Source organism: Pimephales promelas, chromosome 25, assembly GCF_988280905.1.
Source record: "Pimephales promelas chromosome 25, fPimPro1.hap1.1, whole genome shotgun sequence".
Lineage (NCBI taxonomy): Eukaryota > Metazoa > Chordata > Actinopteri > Cypriniformes > Leuciscidae > Pimephales > Pimephales promelas.
In genome coordinates, this window is record NC_142793.1 from 23801064 (window position 1) to 23823341 (window position 22278).

General features: G+C 37.6%; 1 protein-coding gene across 2 annotated transcripts; it reads left to right on the forward strand.

Annotated features, from left to right (window-relative positions):
- Nucleotides 1–5418: 5418 nt before the first annotated feature.
- On the forward strand, nucleotides 5419–22278 carry rfx7b (regulatory factor X7b). 2 transcript variants are annotated; one of them, XM_039647924.2, is made up of 10 exons: nucleotides 5419–5832; nucleotides 8930–8963; nucleotides 12033–12118; nucleotides 12769–12807; nucleotides 12956–13078; nucleotides 13153–13269; nucleotides 14093–14177; nucleotides 14846–15053; nucleotides 15209–15504; nucleotides 16094–22278. In XM_039647924.2, the coding sequence occupies exons 1-10, from the start codon at nucleotides 5708–5710 to the stop codon at nucleotides 19661–19663; spliced, it is 4683 nt and encodes a 1560-aa protein (XP_039503858.2). In that variant the 5' UTR covers nucleotides 5419–5707; the 3' UTR covers nucleotides 19664–22278. The 2 variants fall into 2 exon arrangements, with proteins under 2 accessions (XP_039503858.2, XP_039503859.2); XM_039647925.2 differs by lacking the exon at nucleotides 12769–12807.

A 22278-nucleotide genomic window follows, 5' to 3' on the forward strand; every position in this document is an offset into this window, starting at 1 on the left:
ACTCGTTAATTCAGAAAAACAGAGCAAAAAAAAATTCCATGAAAAATTAACTCATTAATTCAGAAAAACAGAGAAAAACTTTTTTTCTCATGAAAAAATAACTCATTAATTCAGAAAAACAGAGCAAAAAAAATTTCTAATGAAAAATTAACTCGTTAATTCAGAAAAACAGAGCAAAAAAATTTTTCTCATGAAAAATTAACTCATTAATTCAGAAAAACAGAGAAAATTTTTTTTTTTCTCATGAAAAATTAACTCGTTAATTCAGAAAAACAGAGCAAAATTTTTTTTCTCATGAAAAATTAACTCGTTAATTCGGAAAAACAGAGTAGATTTTTTTTTTCTTCAAGTGAATGCAATACGCCTCCGTAAATAACAGACAGACATCAAAGATTAATTAAGACCACTTTATTTTAAATTGCCAACAACAAGCAGAATCACTCAAGGAGAAAACCTTCATTTTAAAACAAACCTAAAACAAACACCAATCACTACAATGGTGACTTAAAAGTACTTTTTTTGGTACGTTTTACTCATTTTAAATGGTTAACTTTTAAGGAATTAATTTGATTAATTATTACTCAATTCTATTGGTAAATTGAATTAATAATATTGCTTGTAATTAATATTTTTGATTGGATAAAGCGCATTAATTTTTTACAATGCAGTGTACGAACCATTCAAGTTCACGCTGTACACCCAAATTCTGACCAATGCATTTTCATTAAAACAGTCCTGTAAATAACTAAGAGCCAATTCAATATTTTAACGGTGCACATAACTAGAATTTTAATATGAATTGCATTCATTTTTTCCTAATTTTTCCAGGCCTCTCAGAAGATAATAGATGGGACATTGAAATCATTTGAAATGATAAAACCGATGACAATTGCATTAAAAACATTCAATTGTAAATTTCACTATATATATTTTTAATGAAACTTTTTTTAGACATTTTTAGTACATCATCATTTTAGATCATCACGTTCAGATAGAATAAAAAAAATCAATATTGTCTAAAATCTGCTACAATTTCATAAAACAAAACAGTACATTTTAAAACATAATTTTGAATCTAAAACTGACTTTTATTAAACATTTTTGTACATAATTCATTTATATGTTCTATCAATCTATCAATATGCTGCCTGAAATCTGCTGGAAAAACACCTTGTAAATTAAACAACATATTTTTGAATAAAAGAATTTTAATATGAATTGCATACATTTTTCCTCGCCTCTCAGAAGATTATAAATGAGACATTAAAATGTTAAACTCCATCTAGAGCTACATTAGCTGATTATGCATGCAGCGAATAATAATTAAGAAACTAAATGGAATATTTATACTTTTGAAATGAAATCCAAGCCAGCTTCTAGCCACATCTGCTACACATTTACCTGTGCAAACTATTTTTACTTTATTGATCAGATCATTTCAGATGAAACGATAAATTCTGAAAATATCAATCTAGATGTTGATTGAAATTTGCAATTGAGTCAAAAGCAATTAAAACCCATTTACAAGATGACAAACATTTAATATAGCGCATTCTTCCTCAACTACGGACTGTATGTTAAAAACAACAGGCAGACGACATGAACTATCTGCGTGTATAATAGCATGAGTTCTGTGTGAGACTTTGGGTTTCTGCACGGAGGTGGAAAGTGGTTTCAGACTAACATTAGAGTGCCACAAGTCGGTCTGGGAGACGAAACACACCATATGAGGATCCGTTTATGACGAGAAACGCATTGAGATGATTTTGAAACAGACAGACTGGTGTCTTGTGTCTGTTCCCGTCGGCCCCAGTCTTCTGAGGCTCTTTACTGCCCTGCACAGACGGCGCTACTGAGGGCCCTAACTGGCCAATTACACACACACACACATTTAGCAGAACAATGGAGTGCATGCGTCAGGTTAAGCACTGACGACCCCCGGGTGTGTGTTATTCTTTCTAATGGCCCTGCTGCCTGTTAACGGGTCTTTAGCTCAACAACACAGCGTCTACTTCATGCAAGCCAGCAGCTCGAGCTGTGCCGGCCGAGAGGCACAACACACATTTGCTGTAGAAAATGTCTTCATTTCTATTTATTTAACCAGGTTGAGATGCGATATCTCTTCTGCCTGGGAGTTCTGGTCAACAAGAGTTCATAAAACAACATAATAAACAAACGCAATATCTAAAAGACTATACAAATCCCAATCAGCTATTACAACATTTACACCGTTCTATAAAAACAGACTTGAGAATGTTTCTACACAAATGGTTTGTTTGTCAGGATTATTGTGCATTGCGTTGTTGGGTTCAGTATTCTGTGCTGGTTTGGGTTTGTACTGTTATTGTATTTATTAATACAGTATTCAACATTTGAAGTGGATCAAAGTTCATCAGAGGTGTCCTAAGACCAGAACGGAGTATTGTTCAAAATTCATGTATAACTCTAATGAAAGGTTTTGATCCACTTCAAATGTTGACTATTGTATATTGAATCAGCTTTTATTTGTGTTTTGGTTTTAATTTTAGCTTAAGTGTTAGTCTTTTTTTATTTTAAAGCAAATTTTATAAGCGTACGTTTTTATTATGGATATAGTTTTTATTAAAGTTTTGAATTAGATTTTTTATTTTCAAAAATATTTATAAATATAAAGGTATTTAAAAATGTTTTGTTAGCAATTCTTTAATGTGATTTTGACATTTTGTTTATATATATATTTACCTTTCATTTATTTTTATTTCAGTTTTATAACTTTTAGTTACTTGTTTCAGTTATTTATTTTTGTTGTTTCAGTTTCTTGTTTTATAAGATTTATAACATAGTATTTATTAATATTTGGAATTATTTTAGTTTTAGTAATTTTGTTACATGCTTTTGCTAATTTTATTTATATTTATATAAATTGTAGTTTTCTATTTACCATTATTATTACAGTTTTACCTGTATTAGGCTACATCTCCAACATTTCTTGTAAGTTTATAAGCTTAGTTTATATAAAAAAAATATTATTTGTATTCTAGTAACATTTTTATTAATAGTTTGAATTTTCTGTTTTTGTTTTTATTTTAGTTTAAGTTTAGTAATTTTGTTATGAGCTTTTGTCAATTTTATTATTATTTAAAAAGCATTCTGTTTACCCTTTAATTTTATTTTTATTTCTGTTTTAGTGATTTTAGTACTTCAACTTGTTTATTTCAGTAATTTTCATTATTTAAATTAATATGTTTATATAATTTTATTTCAACTTTATTTCAATTAGCAATTTTTTGTAGTTAAAAACAACAGTATGCTTTGTTGTATACTGCAAATTTTGACAAATAGTATGTCATCTAGGTATCATACCATTAATAAACAACATCTGAGAAGAGATTATGAGATATAACGTGTCTTTATTTAATAAATAGAGTGACCTTTGACCTTAAAATAACTTTAATAAACGACAGAGACTATGAGACATAACTTATGGTTTGTATGCAAAACTAAAACCAGTGTAGAGTTAGTAACAGCAGAGGGCAGTATAGAGATGTATAGAAGGCCAGTGTAGAGTTAGTAACAGCAGAGGGCAGTATAGAGATGTATAGAGGGTCAGTGTAGAGTTAGTAACAGCAGAGGGCAGTATAGAGATGTATAGAGGGTCAGTGTAGAGTTATTAACAGCAGAGGGCAGTATAGAGATGTATAGAGGGCCAGTGTAGAGTTAGTAACAGCAGAGGGCAGTATAGAGATGTATAGAGGGCCAGTGTAGAGTTATTAACAGTAGAGGGCAGTATAGAGATGTATAGAGGGCCAGTGTAGAGTTAGTAACAGCAGAGGGCAGTATAGAGATGTATAGAGGGCCAGTGTAGAGTTAGTAACAGCAGAGGGCAGTATAGAGATGTATAGAGGGTCAGTGTAGAGTTATTAACAGCAGAGGGCAGTATAGAGATGTATAGAAGGCCAGTGTAGAGCTATTAACAGCAGAGGGCAGTATAGAGATGTATAGAGGGCCAGTGTAGAGCTATTAACAGCAGAGGGCAGTATAGAGATGTATAGAGGGCCAGTGTAGAGTTAGTAACAGCAGAGGGCAGTATAGAGATGTATAGAGGGTCAGTGTAGAGTTATTAACAGCAGAGGGCAGTATAGAGATGTATAGAGGGTCAGTGTAGAGTTATTAACAGCAGAGGGCAGTATAGAGATGTATAGAGGGCCAGTGTAGAGCTATTAACAGCAGAGGGCAGTATAGAGATGTATAGAGGGCCAGTGTAGAGTTAGTAACAGCAGAGGGCAGTATAGAGATGTATAGAGGGTCAGTGTAGAGTTATTAACAGCAGAGGGCAGTATAGAGATGTATAGAGGGCCAGTGTAGAGTTAGTAACAGCAGAGGGCAGTATAGAGATGTATAGAGGGTCAGTGTAGAGTTATTAACAGCAGAGGGCAGTATAGAGATGTATAGAAGGCCAGTGTAGAGTTATTAACAGCAGAGGGCAGTATAGAGATGTATAGAGGGTCAGTGTAGAGTTATTAACAGCAGAGGGCAGTATAGAGATGTATAGAAGGCCAGTGTAGAGTTAGTAACAGCAGAGGGCAGTATAGAGATGTATAGAGGGTCAGTGTAGAGTTATTAACAGCAGAGGGCAGTATAGAGATGTATAGAGGGTCAGTGTAGAGTTATTAACAGCAGAGGGCAGTATAGAGATGTATAGAGGGCCAGTGTAGAGTTATTAACAGCAGAGGGCAGTATAGAGATGTATAGAGGGTCAGTGTAGAGTTATTAACAGCAGAGGGCAGTATAGAGATGTATAGAGGGCCAGTGTAGAGCTATTAACAGCAGAGGGCAGTATAGAGATGTATAGAGGGCCAGTGTAGAGTTAGTAACAGCAGAGGGCAGTATAGAGATGTATAGAGGGTCAGTGTAGAGTTATTAACAGCAGAGGGCAGTATAGAGATGTATAGAGGGCCAGTGTAGAGTTAGTAACAGCAGAGGGCAGTATAGAGATGTATAGAGGGCCAGTTTATAGTTAATAACGGTAGAGGGCAGTATAGAGATGTATAGAGGGTCAGTGTAGAGTTAGTAACAGCAGAGGGCAGTATAGAGATGTATAGAGGGCCAGTTTATAGTTAATAACGGTAGAGGGCATTGTGGAATTATGTTAGTGTTCACAGATTCAATATTCAACATTTAAATAAGTTTATTTGCATGTTTAAATGAGTACAATTGCCACACATTTATTAATTTATATTTTTTCACATGTAAATCTATTATTACTATATACAAATGGAACATTCTAACACTTTTGTTTCAGTTTTATTTTTTGGGGCATTTTAATATTTTATAAAGCCTTTTTCCTCCCAATGTTGGTGATTTTCAGCTTTTACTGATCTGAGTTCACTTTTGAGGGTAATGTCCAACATGAGTGTAGCTAGGTTACACACGCGAGCGCGCACTCGCCCGTACGCCAGTGCGCATGCGCAGTCCCTGCTTCAGCTCGGTCAGTGGCTGCTGCTGCTGCTGCTGTTTCTCTCCGAGAATCTCCGTGTTTTTCCGCCTCGTTCTCGCCCGCCGCGGTGTATGCGTCCGAATCCGACAACCGAGCCCGTGCTGCTCGGTCCAGACTCCCGGTAACGGCTCGTCTCACCTCGGCTCCGGGCGTTATGCGCTCAAATGAGGCCTACATGCTGAATCTGTCCTCCTCTTCCTCCTGCTCCTCCTCCTCTTCCCCCTCCCATGCATGAAGCTCACCGTGATGGCTGATGATCAACAACAACAGCCCGGTGTTCCCGGTGTTCCCGGACCGTCCCTGCAGAGCCTCGAGGCCACGGCACTGCAGTACAACAAGATCAAGAACTCCATTTGGTAAGAGATGCGATCTCGCAAACATTGCATGCATCTGATGGCTGGCACTAGTAACGGGATGTCTGAATCCACTGCATGTTATGTTTTGATTGTTTACAGCCTAATTTCAACTGGACAGTGGGCCTACATGTGATTTCGTTGCATGCAATATCTGATTTCAGATGCATGATTTCATTGCATGATGTCTATTTGATCTCATTGATTATCTCGTCGTTGCACTGGACGTCAGATGTCATCTCAGATTCAAGTTAATGTTATATGTAAATTCAGTGCATGGGAATGTCTGATTTCAATCCATGGGTAGGGGGATTATGTCTGATTTCAGTTTCTTGGTTATGATGTCTGATTGCATTCCTTGATCTTTGTGATGTCATTGCTTAGAATGACTGATTTAATTTCATGTGGCATATCTGTTTTGTTAAATGCATGTAATATCAGATTTCACTTCTATCAGATTTGCTAATTTCTTTTGCATGTCTGTTTTCAGTTGCAATGTATGTATGATTTCATTGCATGGGGATGATATCTCAAATTGTATCTGAATAGAATGATTTAGAATGAGATAAGTCATCCAGATGTCAACTGGACTTCAATTTAAAGTAATATCTAATTTTAGTGCTTGGGATGTCTGATAATGCATTGTGGCATATGACGTCAGTGTGTGCGATTATTAATATTTCTAAATGCATTGGGTTTTCTGATTTCATTGACTTGGATAGAATTTATCCAAGCATGCTGGTTTTATTGCATGGACTTTCTGATGTCATATCTGGTTTCAAAGGCATGCAAAATCTGATTTCATTGCATGTTTATGTCTGATTTCTAGTTGCAATGGATTATTTCATTGCATTTTGATTTTTATCTTGATTTTCTTTTATGCATGTCATTGCATTGGATGTCTGATTTCAAATGCAAGTATATAATTTAATGCATGGGGATATCTGATATCATTTAATGGATTGTATGATTTTGTGGCATTTGATATGATTTCAGTGCCTGTAAATATGTCTGATATCTGATTTCGTTCATTGAATATGATTTTGTCTGATTTTTTTTTTTTTGCATGAGTTTTCTGTTGACATCTTGTCATTGCGTATGATGTCTGATTTCATTGCATGGCATATCTGATTTCAAATGCAAATACATGATCTCAGTGCATGTCAAAGTTTACTTGTAATTTAATTAATTTTTAATGTCTGATTTAGCTGGAAATGAGGTATAATAAGTGGTCTTTCAAAATCAATCAGACATCCCATTCAACTGAAATCAGACTTTCCATGCAGAGGTATCAGATAATCCATGCAATGCAATTAGATCCACATGCAATGAAATCATATTTTATAGCCTAGTAGTTAGGGGTGTGCGATATGACGATTTTTAATCGTGGACGATTAAAATGTCTCCACGATCTGCTTTTGAAGAAATATCGTAGTATCGTGTTACAGTGCATTCTATCAGAACAGTTCTGGCGCCTCCGTCTCATCTGTACAACGCGACGTAGCCTAGACATCACACGTTAATGAATAGGTACGGGACACTGCAATTCACAAAAGTTCATTACTTGCATAAGCCTTGCCGGTTAAACATTTAATCCACGCGCTGATGCGCTGTTCTAACGTGCGCTTTCCTGACCGCATACCCACGACAATCACAGGCACTAGAAGCCTGTCAAACAGCGCCAGAATACTGGACTAAGTTATCTTTCGAGTCTTATTATGCTAATACTGTTAAATACACACAATGTGTACATAAACAGGCTACGTCTAAAGTGAAAGCAAACATTTGAGAGAATATCTGGTGTAATATGCGTCTATATTAAAAGCGTCGCGTGCTGGTCTATAAACGACAGGAGTAAATAGTACTGCCGCTTGTCCTTAAAGGGATAGTTCACAAAAAAAAAAAAAAAAAAAAATCTGTCATTAATTACTCACTCTAATATTGTTCCATACCTGTATTCATTTCTTTCTTGTGCTGAACACAAAAGACATTTTTTTTTTAATGTGGGTAACCAAACAGTTGCTGGTCCCCATTAACTTCCAGGAGAGAACCTATATAAAAAACAGGGGGACCAGCAACTGTTCGGTTACCCACATTATTCAAAATAACTTTTATTTACAACAGAAGAAAGAAACTTATTCGTGTTTAAAACATCTTGAGAGAGTAAATTAAGACCATTTTCATTTTTGAGGGAACTATCCCTTTAGTGTTAATAAAAAATAAAAAACACACAAGGAGAAAATCACTCACTGACTGAGAACTTTAATAGTAGCTTTAATAAGAATCAATTTATTCAGTGAAGTCTATGTAGTGTTTTAATTTCATATTTGTTAATTTAATTACTTTCTTCAATGCTACTGCTAAATACACCTACTGCATCTGAAAAAATAAAGTACTATTTATTTAATTTGAATATTAATTTGTGTAATGTTTATCTTGTCTTATTTTTTAATATAAAAAAAAGAAAATAATGACAAAGATTTTTATCTTCGCCACTGGCCTAAATGTATGCCTTTCTTTTTTCTTTTGTTACCTAAGGATTTGTTTTTAACATTAGTTTGGCTGTAATGAACAGCCACTTGCAAAATATTAAAACCAAATTGAAAAAGAATCGTGATAAAAAATCGTGATCGTGATTTTCCAAAAAAAATCGTGATATGATATTTTTTCCATATCGCCCACCCCTACTAGTAGTATGCATTTGAAATTGCATTTTGAAAGTGACGTGTGAAGCATCCTTTGCATTGAGATCCCATGCAGTGACATCTGAAAATCCCCATGCAAAATCATACATCCATTGCAACTAAAATCAGACATTCATGATTATCAACCTAAGATGTCCACAAAAGCTTATTTTCTCTAGAACCAACAAACCTCATTGTTTAGCAGGCATGTGTGTTGCAATGCACATGCCCTGACTATCCCTTTAATACTGTCATTAATAATGAAAGAGAAGTCCTTTTCTTAAACGAACCAACCTCCAAGAAATGCCCTGCCTGTTATCTGGAACTCAACAGCATGTCTTGTTTTAATCATGTGGTTATACTTTCCTTACTCAAGCATAACTGCACTAACAATCCTTGTTTTTCTTGTTTTGCAGCAAATCTGTACAATCAAAAGTGGAGAGTATTTTGGTAAGTCTCTCGTGTCATTACTTCTCAACACCTAGTGTTATCCGACAGATATTTTGGACTCAATTTATATTCTGCATGAGCCATGTGCGAAGGTGTTGTTTATAATGCAAATACATTCTCTATTAATGCAGCAAATTACAATGTTGCTTGGCAAGCAAACAAGTATTACAGTTAATGAACTGAATTATTTGGAAGAATATAAATATTTAAAATATTATTCATAAATGTAACATTTATTGAATATTGATATCCTATAACTGTTGCAACTGTTTATAAAGATAATTGGCATTTCATTTGAAAGTAATATTGGGTAAATGTTGCATTAAATTGATAGAAATGGCTTTCATTAAAGTCTTTGAGCAGAATTGGTGTAAATGAGCTTCTTGATGGTGCATCAACTGATTAACATAATGCTTTACAACTCAAGTATCAAGTATCACACGTTTTGCAGATGAATAGTTTTCTACACCACATTTGTTTGTTGTTAAGTAGGCTTTTTTAGTTTGCTGAGAACAATCTTTTAAATGAGTTAAGCAAACTAGACAGAAATATCCACAACTTTCAACCGATTATATTCAAGAACAAAGCTGACAAAAACGAAAGTCAAAAGTCAGTCCTATTTTATGTTAATTATTGCTTTTGTATATATATGTTTATAATCATTTGTCATGACTCCAGAAACAAACAGTTGTAGTCATGGAGGCCGTTACCAGGAAGATGGTTCACTCTGGTGGTGACTCTACATTTAAAGCAAGCAAAACTTCCTTAAACAAATAATGTGTTATAGTAGTTTGAGTTGCTTTGTTTAGCACATATTTTTAGCAATATGCCACAATCTATAATGAAACAGAATACTATATAGAATGTTTAATTGTTCTAACTACAGCTATATGTTTTCAGCTTTTCAACAGTGTGCAAATGTACAAACAAACAGTACAGTGAAGTAATAAGCTTCTAAAGCGTCAGTATGAATGATTCTTTCTCCTGGTTTTATAGTTCATTAGTGTGACTGTGGCTGTTTGTGGAAGCAATGCTGTAGTGTGGTGCATTATTTTAGAATCTGTAACAGGTTTGTGTTTATCAGTATGTTACAAATAAGGTTTATCCAGTCAGAATTTAGAGTTGAATTTGTTTCCAGTCAGAATTTAAAGTTGAATTTATATGATTCTGATCGAAATTTAAAGTTGAATCGATCTGTTTCTAATCAAAATTTAGAGTTGAATCTGTTACTAATCAGAATTTAGAGTTTAATCTGTCTGTTACCAATCAGAATTTAAAGAATTTAGAGTTTAATCTGTCTGTTTCCGATCAGAGTTTAAATAATTTCGAGTTGAATCTGTTTCCATTCAGAATTTAGAGTTGAATCTATATGATTCTGATCATTCTGATAAAGTTGAATTAATCGGTTTCTAATCAAAATTTAGAGTTGAATCTGTTTCCAATCAGAATCTAGAGTTGAATCTGTTACCAATCAGAATTTAGAGTTGAATCTGTCTGTTACCAATCAGACTTTAAAGAATTTAATGTTGAATCTCTCTGTTTCCGATCAGAATTTATAGTTGAATCTATTTCCAATCAGAATTTAGAGTTGAATCTGTTTCCAATCAGAATATAAAGTTGTATCTGTTTCTAATCAGAATATAAAGTTGAATCTGTCTGTTTCCAGTCAGAATTTAGAGTTGAATCTGTTTCCAGTCAAAATATAAAGTTGAATCTGTTTCCAGTCAGAATATAAAGTTGAATCTGTCTGTTTCCAGTCAGAATTTGGAGTTGAATCTGTTTCCGATCAGAATATAAAGTTGAATCTGTCTGTTTTCTGTCAGAATTTAGAGTTGAATCTGTTTCCAGTCAGAATATAAAGTTGAATCTGTTTCCGATCAGAGTATAAAGTTGAATCTGTCTGTTTGCATTCAGAATTTAGAGTTGAATCTGTTCAGTGGCCAGAATTAACGTAATAAAACCTTTAAAGTCTCAAACAGCATCCACGTTCAGATAGAATGAGCCGGCGTATTAAGTAAAGATCATGTTCCATGAAGATATTTTGTAAATTTCCTACCGTAAATCTATTTAAAAAATATTTTTTTGTGAGTGGATGCAGCAAAATCACAAACATAAATGCACAACTTCAAATGTGATTTCTCAATATTTCTATTTTTTAATTTAATTTAATTTATTTATTTATTTTTGCACCCTCAGATTCCAGATTTTCAAATAGTTCTCGGCCAAATATTGTCCTATCCTAACAAAAGATAAATGGAAAGCTTATTTATCAGCTTTTATGTGATATATAAATCTCAATTTAAAAAAAAGACCCTTGGACTGGTTTTGTGCTCCAGGGTCACTGATATCTAGCATTGAATAGATGGATTTACCTGGTGCATTTAGGAAATAACAGCGAATTGTCTTTTATTTTTTTATTTACTGCTCATTGGCTGTCAAGTCTCACCCCATTCATGAGTGCCGGTTTCCCCTAGCAACAAAGAGGCAAATAGAATAGAGAGAGGTGAGAGGAATTCATTCTCACCAGCCAATTGGAAGCAAGGTGGGCGGAGCCTGTGCTGAAACGAAGTGTGTGTCAGCATTGACATGCATGTTTACTGACAAGGTTTACATGGCAACTGGTTAAAAGCCGAGCAGGATTGCAGGTTTGCTGGTCATATGCGCAGACACACTCCAGTATTGTGTGTTTGCTGGACTCGAGGGGACCTGCTTTTCCCCTTTGAATGCGCAAATGAATGCAGGAGAAAACAGTGATGTCATGGACTGCGAAGTCTTGCAGGGCCCGAAATAAATGTTTGTGTAATCTATACTGAAACCTTCGAGTGAACAACCTTTAAGTGTCAAAGACTTGCTAAAATGAGCACAATCACATAACCAAATATAATAAATCAGATTTCACACACAAATACCACAATAAACTGACCGTTTAAGTTATTTAAGTTCATTATTTCTTAGGTTAGTCATGGAATTTCACTGAGTTGAACATTTAATGCTTCATTGTTGTTTGTTTTTAGAGTGAAAACACTATCGATCTTGTCTAAAATGCCCTTGTGTTCTTCATTTACGCAGCAAGATGTCGAGAAGTTTACAGATATCGAAAAGCTCTACCTCTACCTTAAGTTGCCTTCTGGTCCCAGTAGTGGCAATGACAAAAGGTACATGTTATTTTAAATCTATTTATTCCTTTCCATATCCCCCTCCCTTCCTTTTATGATTTGAACACCTCAAAAACCATTTGTGATCTTTGTGCTTTGCAATATCAAATACACTCATAGCATATTGTATGTCTGATGTTTATTATTCACTCATTCAGTGAAATATATGCATATCTAGCGAGATGCATTGATGTAACAAAATCAAGAAGTGTACAAGTATCATTTCTCCGTGACATTTTACAATAAGCTTTGTAAAATGCATGTAACAATACATTTGTTACAGTTTTTTATTAATTTTTGTTATTAAAAATGCAGCTGTTCATTGTTTGTTTGTTCACGGTGCATTAAATAATGTTAACAAACACAACTTTTGATTTTAATAACATTTAGTAAATGTTGAAATGGATAACATTATTAATATATTGTTCATTCTTAGTTTAACTTATTGTAAAGAGTTACCCATTTTTCTTTGTAATATTGCCTATTTTTGCATGATGCTGTATTGAATCACATGAGCTAATCATTTCACCATTTAAATAGATTTTGTGTAAATTATGACATTGCAATACCAAGCTTCCTGTGTTTTATCATTTGTTTCCCCTTATCTGTCCATCATGTCAACCCCTCTTTCCCAACATGATGTCCAATAGAACTGAAAATCAGAGGGGCTCTGCAAGTCCTGCAATATGGTACTACAACTTTAACTATATCAAAGGGAAAACATTATTGAAGTCATTTGTAACGTGATATATTATACAGGAGCAACAAATGTACACACATATTTCTGCAAGTACAGCTTCACGGTTTTGAAAGCCTTTCCCTCTGTTTTTCCTGTAGTGACCAGAATTCAATGTCGTCCAGTCGGACTCAACAAACATACGCGTTCAACTGGATCCGAAATCACTTGGAAGAGCATCCGGAAACCTCATTGCCAAAACAAGAGGTGTACGACGAGTACAAGTGAGTGCGATTTAATGCGGTAACGGACCGATTTTGTTTGTTTGTGCTCATGCTGTTTTTTGTTTTGTTTTTAGGAGTTATTGCGACAATCTGGGATACCATCCTTTAAGCGCAGCTGATTTCGGAAAGATCATGAAAAATGTTTTTCCGAACATGAAGGCACGTCGTTTGGGCATGCGGGGGAAGTCAAAATATCCTTTTCTGTGGGAATTTGAAATGCCACATACTGTACACCTAATGCAATACACCTTTTGAAACAAACTAAATGCATTGATCATACAGGTGAAACTCGAAAAATTTGAATATTTATTTCAGTAATTCAACTTAAAAGGTGAAACTAATATATTGTATAGACTCATTACATGCAAAGTGAGATATTTCAAGCCTTTATTTGTTATGTTTATGATTATGGCTTACATAATCATAATATGCTAATTTTAAATTTGGGATTTTTTATATCTGTGAGCCATAATCATCACAATTATATCAAATAAAGACTTGAAATATCTTACTTTGCATGTAATGAGTCTATATAATATATATTAGTTTCACCTTTTAAGTTGAATTACTGAAATAAATGTACTTTTTCCACAATATTTAAATTTTTCGATATTCACCTGTATGTGAACCTGGACCACAACACCAGTCACGTGTCAAATTTGTGAAATTGAATATATTGAATATAGTTTGTTATGATAGGACAATATTTGTCTGAGAATCAACTATTGAAAATCTGAAGGTGCAAAAAATCTCCAAGTTGTGCATTTATGTTCATGAGTTTGCTGCATTCACTCCCAAAAATAAATGTTTTATATATTTACGAGAGGACATGTCTTCCTGGAACATGATCTTTACTTAATATCCTAATGATTTTTGGCATAAAAGAAAAATCGATTATTTTGACCCATGCAATATATAGTTGGCCACAGATACACCCGTGCGACTCGAGACTGGGTTTGTGATCCAGGGTCACATGTGAGAAGTCATGAGAATTGAACCTTAACAATAGATCACGTACTGCTATAGTGGTCTGAGGAAAAAAGCATTTGTGCACATGCCGTCGCTCCCAAACCTGGACATACACAAATCAGGAGATGGGGTGAGTGTCCTGCTCTATACTAAGATTAGATTGATTTCTGGAGGATCACGTGACCCCAAAGAGACTGAAAATTCAGCATTGCATCCATCAGGAATAAATTACATTTGAACATGTAGTATATTCAAGTAGATAAACTGTATTGATATTTCAATGCACATATATGAAACGTTTGTCCGATACCGATAAAGAAATAATAAAAGCCGATAACCGATATATCGGCCGATTAATCTAAATCCAATTTTTTTTATAATTTCTGAGAGCCTGATTACAAAAAAGTCTCATCATTAATACACAATTATAATATTCTCATAATTTTATGTAGCCGATATAACTGCACATGTTGCACTGAACTGTATTTTCCTTTTTTGAAGTGATTCCAATCATATTTCAAGCAATTCAAAAGCATCATGTTGAACAGTGCGCATCTAATACATTATTAATCAGCTTTAATATATCAGCCAAATTTTCTTATCAGACCGATAACAATGATAACACTGAAAATGATCATATAGTGGCCGATACTGATATGGTGGCTGCATCCCTAAATATGACTCTTTTTACTGTATTTTGAGACTTATAAACATTCCACACTTTTGGACCAGTCATGTAATATTTTTCATCAGTCATAACTGATAAGCAAATCTGCTCTCGTCTGTCTGCTGCTTTAGTGCGAGCTGTTGGAGTCGGCCGGACAGTCTCCCAGTGCCGAGGACGAGATGCGATCTGCTGCCTGTGGTCTGGTCTGCGAATGGGCCCAGAAGGTTCTGAGTCGCCAGTTTGACAGTGTGGAAGAACTGGCACGCTTTCTTCTCAACAGTCACTATATAGGCACTAAGTCCATGGCCGCTCTTACTGTTATGACTGGGACCCCAACAGGCAAGACACAATTTCCTCACTTATGCAATACATGATTAAACGATAACACTTTACTTAAAGTGGTGTGCGTAAGACTGACATGACGTCTTCATAATCATGAAAAATGAAAAATGTATCATTGTTTCCAACTTAAACTTATTTCCTAAAAATGGCAGGTATGAAAACCCCTACGTCTGCGTTTGTGCCAACCGGTGAAGCCAACTCATTCCTTCCCCAAGTGAAGACCCTCCCGTCGCCTTCTGTAGACGCCAAACAGCAGCTTCAACGTAAGATCCAGAAGAAGCAGCAGGAGCAGAAGCTCACCTCTCCCTTGCCCACCGATGCCCAGGTGAGAAGGGCCGAGGCGGGCACACCTGTCCCGGGGTCCAGCCTGACCTCTGGAAGTCCTGCGTTACTGTCCCCTCAACCAACCATTGGCATTGTGGTTGCTGCTGTTCAAAGTCCTATCACAGTAAGGAGATTTTGGTTGCTAACGGACAGGGCTGTGACGAGACATGAGATTGGGTTTCGCGAGATGAGATTTTTGCACAATATGTTATGGAAATCCTCAATGACAAAATTAATGAATGGAAATATAGTCTGCAGTTGCATTTTTGAAATGTTTTAGCTAATAATCTTTCTGAGTATGAATTATCGGTAACACTTTACAATAGGGTTCATTAGTTAATATTAATGTGTTAACTAACACGAACTTACAACGAGCAATACATTTGTTACAGCATTAAACTTTGTTAATTGAACAAACTACTTCCACAAATTGAACATAGAAATAAAAACAGTACAATGGTTTTTATTTTTATAAAAACAGCAAAACGACAGTGGAGGGAATGCAGCGGTGGGCACTGTAATGTAATGTGAATGTAGCGTTGGCATATTCTATGCTTATTTCACCCTCTCGCTCTGTCATTGAGATTTTCACTCGACGAGAAATATCGCCAATTTTTAGTCTCACGAGATCTCGTCACACCCCTACTTACAGGGTATGGATGACTTGATATTTCTGGATGGACAATTGCTTCAACTATTGTACTGTTTTGCAGGTTCAGAGAAGCAGGCAAATAATGACCTCCCCAAGTCCTGTTGGGGCAGCAGAGGGAAAAGTTGTACCGGTTAACTTCCAGGTCGTGACACAATCTCTTAAGCAGTCTCCAAAAACACCCCAGAATATCTCTGCCAGCCCAGTTGGTGACCGGTTGGCCAGACACCGATATGCCCAGATCTTACCTAAACCTTCCGCCACAAGCGCCATTGCACTTCGCTCACCCCCAACGCTCTTAATCACCAACAGCCCCATCAAGACAGTGATGCCCACACCTCATGTTAGCTCTGTAAATGTGGTCAAGATGACTGCGATATCGCTAGCGCCCAACAGTAGCAGTAATAGTAGTACTCCTACCCCATTGCGACCTGCATCGGCAGGCATCAGTAGCACAGCTTCCCAGGAAGAATTTAACCAAACCCAGCAAGCTCATAACGGGGCGTCTGCCGTCTCTCTTCAGGCATCTGGATTTGGGAAACCTGGACGTCCTTCTACAACCCCAACCCCGTTAGCGTCCACCAGTACCAATGAGGTGAAAGTGACATTTGAAGCTGTGAATGACAGTAACTCAGCTATTTCTGTTGATAAACAAAGCACTGCGTCAGGGGCAAGTACAGGACAAAAGAACGAAAGAGCCACTAAATACCGGGCTTCCAGTGAACCCTCTCTGCTCATTAAGGCATCCCCTGTGCCTGAGAGAGTTATAAGGGCCAAGAGTGACTCTTCAACCCCTTCAAGTACAATCATGGAGGCTCTTGCCCCAAGCAGCAATAACAACAGCAATGATCAACCAGAAAGTACTTTGTATTTAACTGTTACTAGCCAGAATGTAGATGCTGAATTGTCATCCATTTGTGCGGTGACAACTGCAAGCACTTCTTCTAAAGATGCTGGTCTCTGTCTAAAAAGCCCTCGAAAACGCTCTGCATCTGTTTTGGAAACCCACACAATCCCAGTTAAAAGAGTATTCATTTCCCAGCAACCTTTGGATGTTAGCAGCAGTGCCAGGCCTGGTCTTGTAATATCAGCTAAGAAGATCCAGAGACCTGGCACCCCAGCAAGACCAGAGAGTGCTCCATGCAAAGTTACGCTAAAACACAGTAGCTCTTTTCCAACTCAAATCTTGGCTCTCTCCGACACTCCCATTGGAATCTCTCGTACTGTAAATCCTCGAACCGAGAATGAAGTTGCTGATATCAGCCTGAATGAAACAGCTTCTGGTAATAGCACAGCTTTATTGCAGCAAATCCCAACTCACCACCAAATCAGCAGTGTTGTTTCTCAGGAGGTATCCGCTGTAAGTGAGCTCAAGAGCTCGCTGCAAGACTTCTCGCAACAGATGCAAGCAGAACACAAGCAGAACGCTGCTAATCCGTTACCATTGATGGCAACTGAGACCTCCAGTCAGCTCTCTATTCAGCAGGACATTGTCGATTTTGCAGGTGCCCAAGCTAGCATTGACTATTTCCCCTTCAATGATGATGATATGACCCAGGACAGTATTGTAGAAGAGCTCGTACAGATGGAGGAGCAAATGAAGCTGAATAGCAGCTTGCAATCCTACCTAAGTTGTGTGGATATATCCCTACAAGGTCAAGCCACAGTTGGACAAGGAACAATCCTGTCGCCCCATCAGACAAGTACGCAGTTCTATCATTCCTCCCATAGTAGTGCAACGCCAGTGCACACGCCAACTCCGACGCCTACGCCAACACCAACGCCTACTCCAACTCCTACCTCCGAGATGCTACCAGGGGGGAATAGCATCACCAGGGAAAGCCCTTGTTCCCGAATGGCAACTGTTACCCCAGTGGATAGCATCTTAGGTGGGCGCCATACACCCATCAGCACTCCACTGTCAAACTGCAGTAGCAGTGTTCCTCCAAGTCCCATTGAATGCCGCAATCCCTTTGCATTCACTCCCATTAACTCCAGTATAACTGGCTATCATGATGGTAGTGTTGTGTCCAGCAGTCCAGTGAAGCCCATGCAAAGGCCTATGGCCACCCACCCAGATAAAGCCAAGCTGGAGTGGATCACCAACCGGTACAACAGCACCGCAGGCTCTCCTGTTATCTCAACCAACTCCACCATTGCCATCCTCCCCAGTTACCAGGATCTGGTCGAGGACCATTTCCGTAAACCACACGCCTTTGCCATCCCTGGCCAATCTCTCCAGTCTCAGTCAAGGCATCAGGATGGAAACTTAGGGAGGTTAACAGCCGTTTCTCCAGTTCAACAAGGACAGCAAACCACCCTTAGTAGCAGGCAAGAAAGTTTCGCCGTCCCTGCTCCGTTGGACAATAAAGGGGCCGGAAGCACATCTGCATCTGGAACCTTCCGGTGTCGTAGCGTTAGCCCGGCAGTTCGCCAGCGTAACCTCAGTGGCACCACTGCACAAACAGTCACCACCCCTCGGTCTGTTGTTTCTCCCTTTAATTGCCCCCTGACATCTGAGGTCCTTAATATTCTGGCCAACAACCAGTCGGTGGTCAGTGCCAGTACCTTGGCCCAAAGGAGCCAATCAGTGCCACTAAACATCATGATGCAGTCTGAGCTGCTACCTGTCAGTCACCAGGCGCAGCAAAGCAATAGCGCTAAGATCACAACCGTGCTCCTCAGCAAGATGGACACGGATGGAGACGATGCAGTGCGAGGACTTGGTGTAAATAACCTGCCATCCAATTACACCGCACGGATGAACTTAACCCAAATCTTGGAGACGACACAGGGCTTCCCCGGAGGCCCCAGTCCTCAGAACCAGCAGCTGCCTCTGGATTCAAGCCCTTCGCCATTTGACTTCCAGAAGACGGGTTACCTCATAAGCACGGGAGAGGAACAAGTCCTCTTCTCCAGTGGCGACAGTCAAGCACAATCAGGCTCTGGACTGCAACAACCGGAGGAGCAGCTTGAGCTCCAAGAACCGCAATTGGAGCTGCAAGATCAACATCTACAGCTCCAGAATCAACAGCTGCAACTTCCAGATCAGCAATTACAACTCCAAGACCAACAGTTGCAGCTCCAGGACCAACAGTTGCAACTCCAGGACCAACAGATGCAACTTCAAGACCAACAATTGCAACTCCAGGACCAACAGTTGCAACTCCAGGACCAACAGTTGCAGTTGTCAGACCAACAACAGTTACAAGATGATCCAGATCTCACCCGGCAGCACTTGTTGCCCCAAACCTCTCAGCAGGTCGTGGATCACGAGCACCAAGAGCAACTGGACTTCAACACTACCGTCAAGGATCTCTTAGGGGAGGACAGCCTCAACCCTAGTTCACAACTCGTTGGACAAGTGGCGTCAGAACTTAGTGCGGTCGCTTCTGACTTTTCCAGCGATATCCGGTTGACTTCTGACCTTTCTAGTAGCATTAATGACCTGAACACTTTGGACCCCAACTTGCTGTTTGACCCCAGTCAACAGCAGGACCAATATGAAGATGCCACACTGGAAGAACTGAAGAACGATCCTCTGTTTCAGCAGATTTGCAGCGATACTGTGAATTCTGCTGGTTTTGATTGGCTGGAGAATAAAGACCAGCCAACCGTGGAAATGTTGGGATAATATTATTTCCTGTTCCTTTACTGTTGATGTTGCTGTTGTCATTGTTGTTTTATATTTATGGTTTCTGTTCAGCGTTTAGTTTTTTTTGTATTGTAACGTTTTGTGTATCCAAAAATATTGAATGACGTGTCTGTGCAGCAAAAATCTGGATGCTTTGGACTCGTCCAGTGTAAAGTGCCAGCCTGAGGTAAATCTCTTACAGGCATGTGCTTTATCAAACGTTTGTTTTTTTTTACAATTGTTTTGTTTCGTAGATCATTCCAGTCATTTCTCCCAATTATTCAGAAGTAATTTATCTCGGATGGTCCAATATTTCATCTAGTTCCAATTGATAATGAAACATCACCTGGTGCACAAGCATATCCTTGATTTAATTCACACTCTTTTCCATCCACTAAAAACAGTGGATATTGAGAACCTGCATGCAATATTCCAAGTGACAAGTCATTGACTTTGGGGAAACACCCTTTCTAGATGGTCGTATAAGTATCTTTTATTGTGGCTTCGCGAGATTGGTTGGAGTGTATTCAGATATCATAAGTCCAGCAGAGGTGAAATATCACATCTACATATCGTAAACCAGTCAGTTCAGTGAACTGCAAGGTGCTACTTGGTGCTGACTTAAAGAATTGCATTTACTGAATCTCTCATCAGCCGTCATTGGTTTTGTCAAAGTGGTTTTAGACATTTTTTGGGGGGAAAGGTTATTTAAGGCCATAAAACTTGTACTGTTAAATCCAAACTGTTGGGGAGGGATGAGATTTGTGCTATATACGTTTGTTTTTTCCAAAAAAAAACAAAAAGAAGACTCGTCTGCCTTATTTCCAGAGTCTAAGGCCTTATTCCATCTCATAAAAGGCTTTGATGTTTTGAATTCAAGAACAAACTTGGTGCACTTAAAAAAGAGGGTGTTGTGTATTAGCGGTGAACATTTCTTGATCATCTCTTTAGATGGTCGCTAGCCATTTGTAGGCCTTTTTTTGCACATCATTTCAAACTGGTAGTGACTATGGTATGGTAATGGCTAGATATTCTTTCCAACTCGAGATCGACAGGCAAACCTGTGTAGTTTCTCCGGCCTTAACTCCATACCAAAGAGAAGCTGTCGAAGAACAAGAGACGTTGCGGTTTCCATCTTCAATTGGTGTCATCCAAAAGCTTTGTTTTTATCAGATTGCGGGATGAATCTTGTGTAAATTTTGTGTATATGGCGGATGTACAGATAACTGGTTTGGGGAGCATGTTGTACAAGTTCACAAAGGCTACATTTCTAGGCTGTTCAAGTTAGTGTGACATTTGTATAATTATTAAAAAAAGGACATAGTGGTCATTATGAAATTTCCATTTTATCAAGACGCTAATGGTGATGGTTTGTAGGTAGATGAGAGTGCCCTTAAGAAAACTTTTGAGGAATCATAAGTCCATATAGCCAGCACGATATCTCGCTTGTTACGTTTCTGGCTTTCTGTGATGTGCTAGTAATGCTGTCTGTTGGATCTGTAGCTTGCTAATGTACCATATTTCTTAGGAGTTTATCGGTTCCTGCACATGCAGATGTGAAGAGGATGTTATAGCATGGATTTATCGAGAGAGAAAAAAAAAAGAAATTAGATGAGGCTTGAATATAAAGGCATTTTATCGTGACTATGTTGTGTGCGGAGGCGAATCAAAGGAGCGGACACTGGAAATGGTTTTGAAATTCATATTATTGCACTAAAAGCTTTCGTATTGTTTGTTTATTTCTGTCGTTTTAAGGAACAATTGGTGCCCAGGCTATTTTTCTTCAAATGACAATAAAAAGCTAAAGGGGAATAACTCATGCTAGAAAAAATGACAATGAATAATTGCCTTGTGTAGCAATGAGCTCTAATCTCAATGAGATCCGCTTTGTACAACTTCTCGTACCTGAGAAGAAAATATGAAAATACAAGATTTAAAAATGACATTATTAAGCGGTGTGTTTTAAAAAAAAAAATCCAACATGCTTCACCATGTTATAAAATGACTGTACGTGCGCATGTGTGTTAAAATATCTATGGTAGTATTTGTCGTGACCACTCTTTTAGCCAATCAGAGCTCTGGTATCGTTAACCAGGTCAAGAGGAGACAAAAGTAGTTCTATATGCATTTTATGATGTTTACTAAGTTATAAGAAGTCTTTTTTCTGTTCATGAATGTTGTTCTATTGTTATTGTTTCTTATTTCGTTTTGTTTTGAATATATCATTTTTATATATATATTAAAAAAAACGCCTATGTGAAGAAAGCTGTAAATATTTTTTATGTTCTGGCATTCATCAAGGCACTGATTAATAACCGTTTTTTTATTTTTCAAGTACGACTCCGGTCCTCTTTTGATACGCAGGGATTGATGCCGCAGTTGGTCCGATGTCTTGTAGGAAAACATGTTCATTCTGTCTGTCCGTGTGGATCTGTAGACTTGAGCCTTCTGATGTGCTTGTTTATCTGCTCTATGTGGACAGTAGCTTGTTAATATTGCAAAAGCGTTTCAGCGATGTTTTGTTCTTTTCTCTCTTTTTTTTTCCAATGGAAAGTACTCACAGGTGAGATTTTTTAAGTGGTTTTAAAAGCCAATAAACATTTTTTTAAACAACA

Coding starts and splice junctions, on each gene's coding strand:
- rfx7b (XM_039647924.2), top strand. CDS start 5,708: ATGAAGCTCACCGTGATGGCTGATGATCAACAACAACAGCCCGGTGTT. Junction 5,833..8,929: donor AAGATCAAGAACTCCATTTG/GTAAGAGATGCG, acceptor CTTGTTTTGCAG/CAAATCTGTACAATCAAAAG. Junction 15,054..15,208: donor TATGACTGGGACCCCAACAG/GCAAGACACAAT, acceptor TAAAAATGGCAG/GTATGAAAACCCCTACGTCT.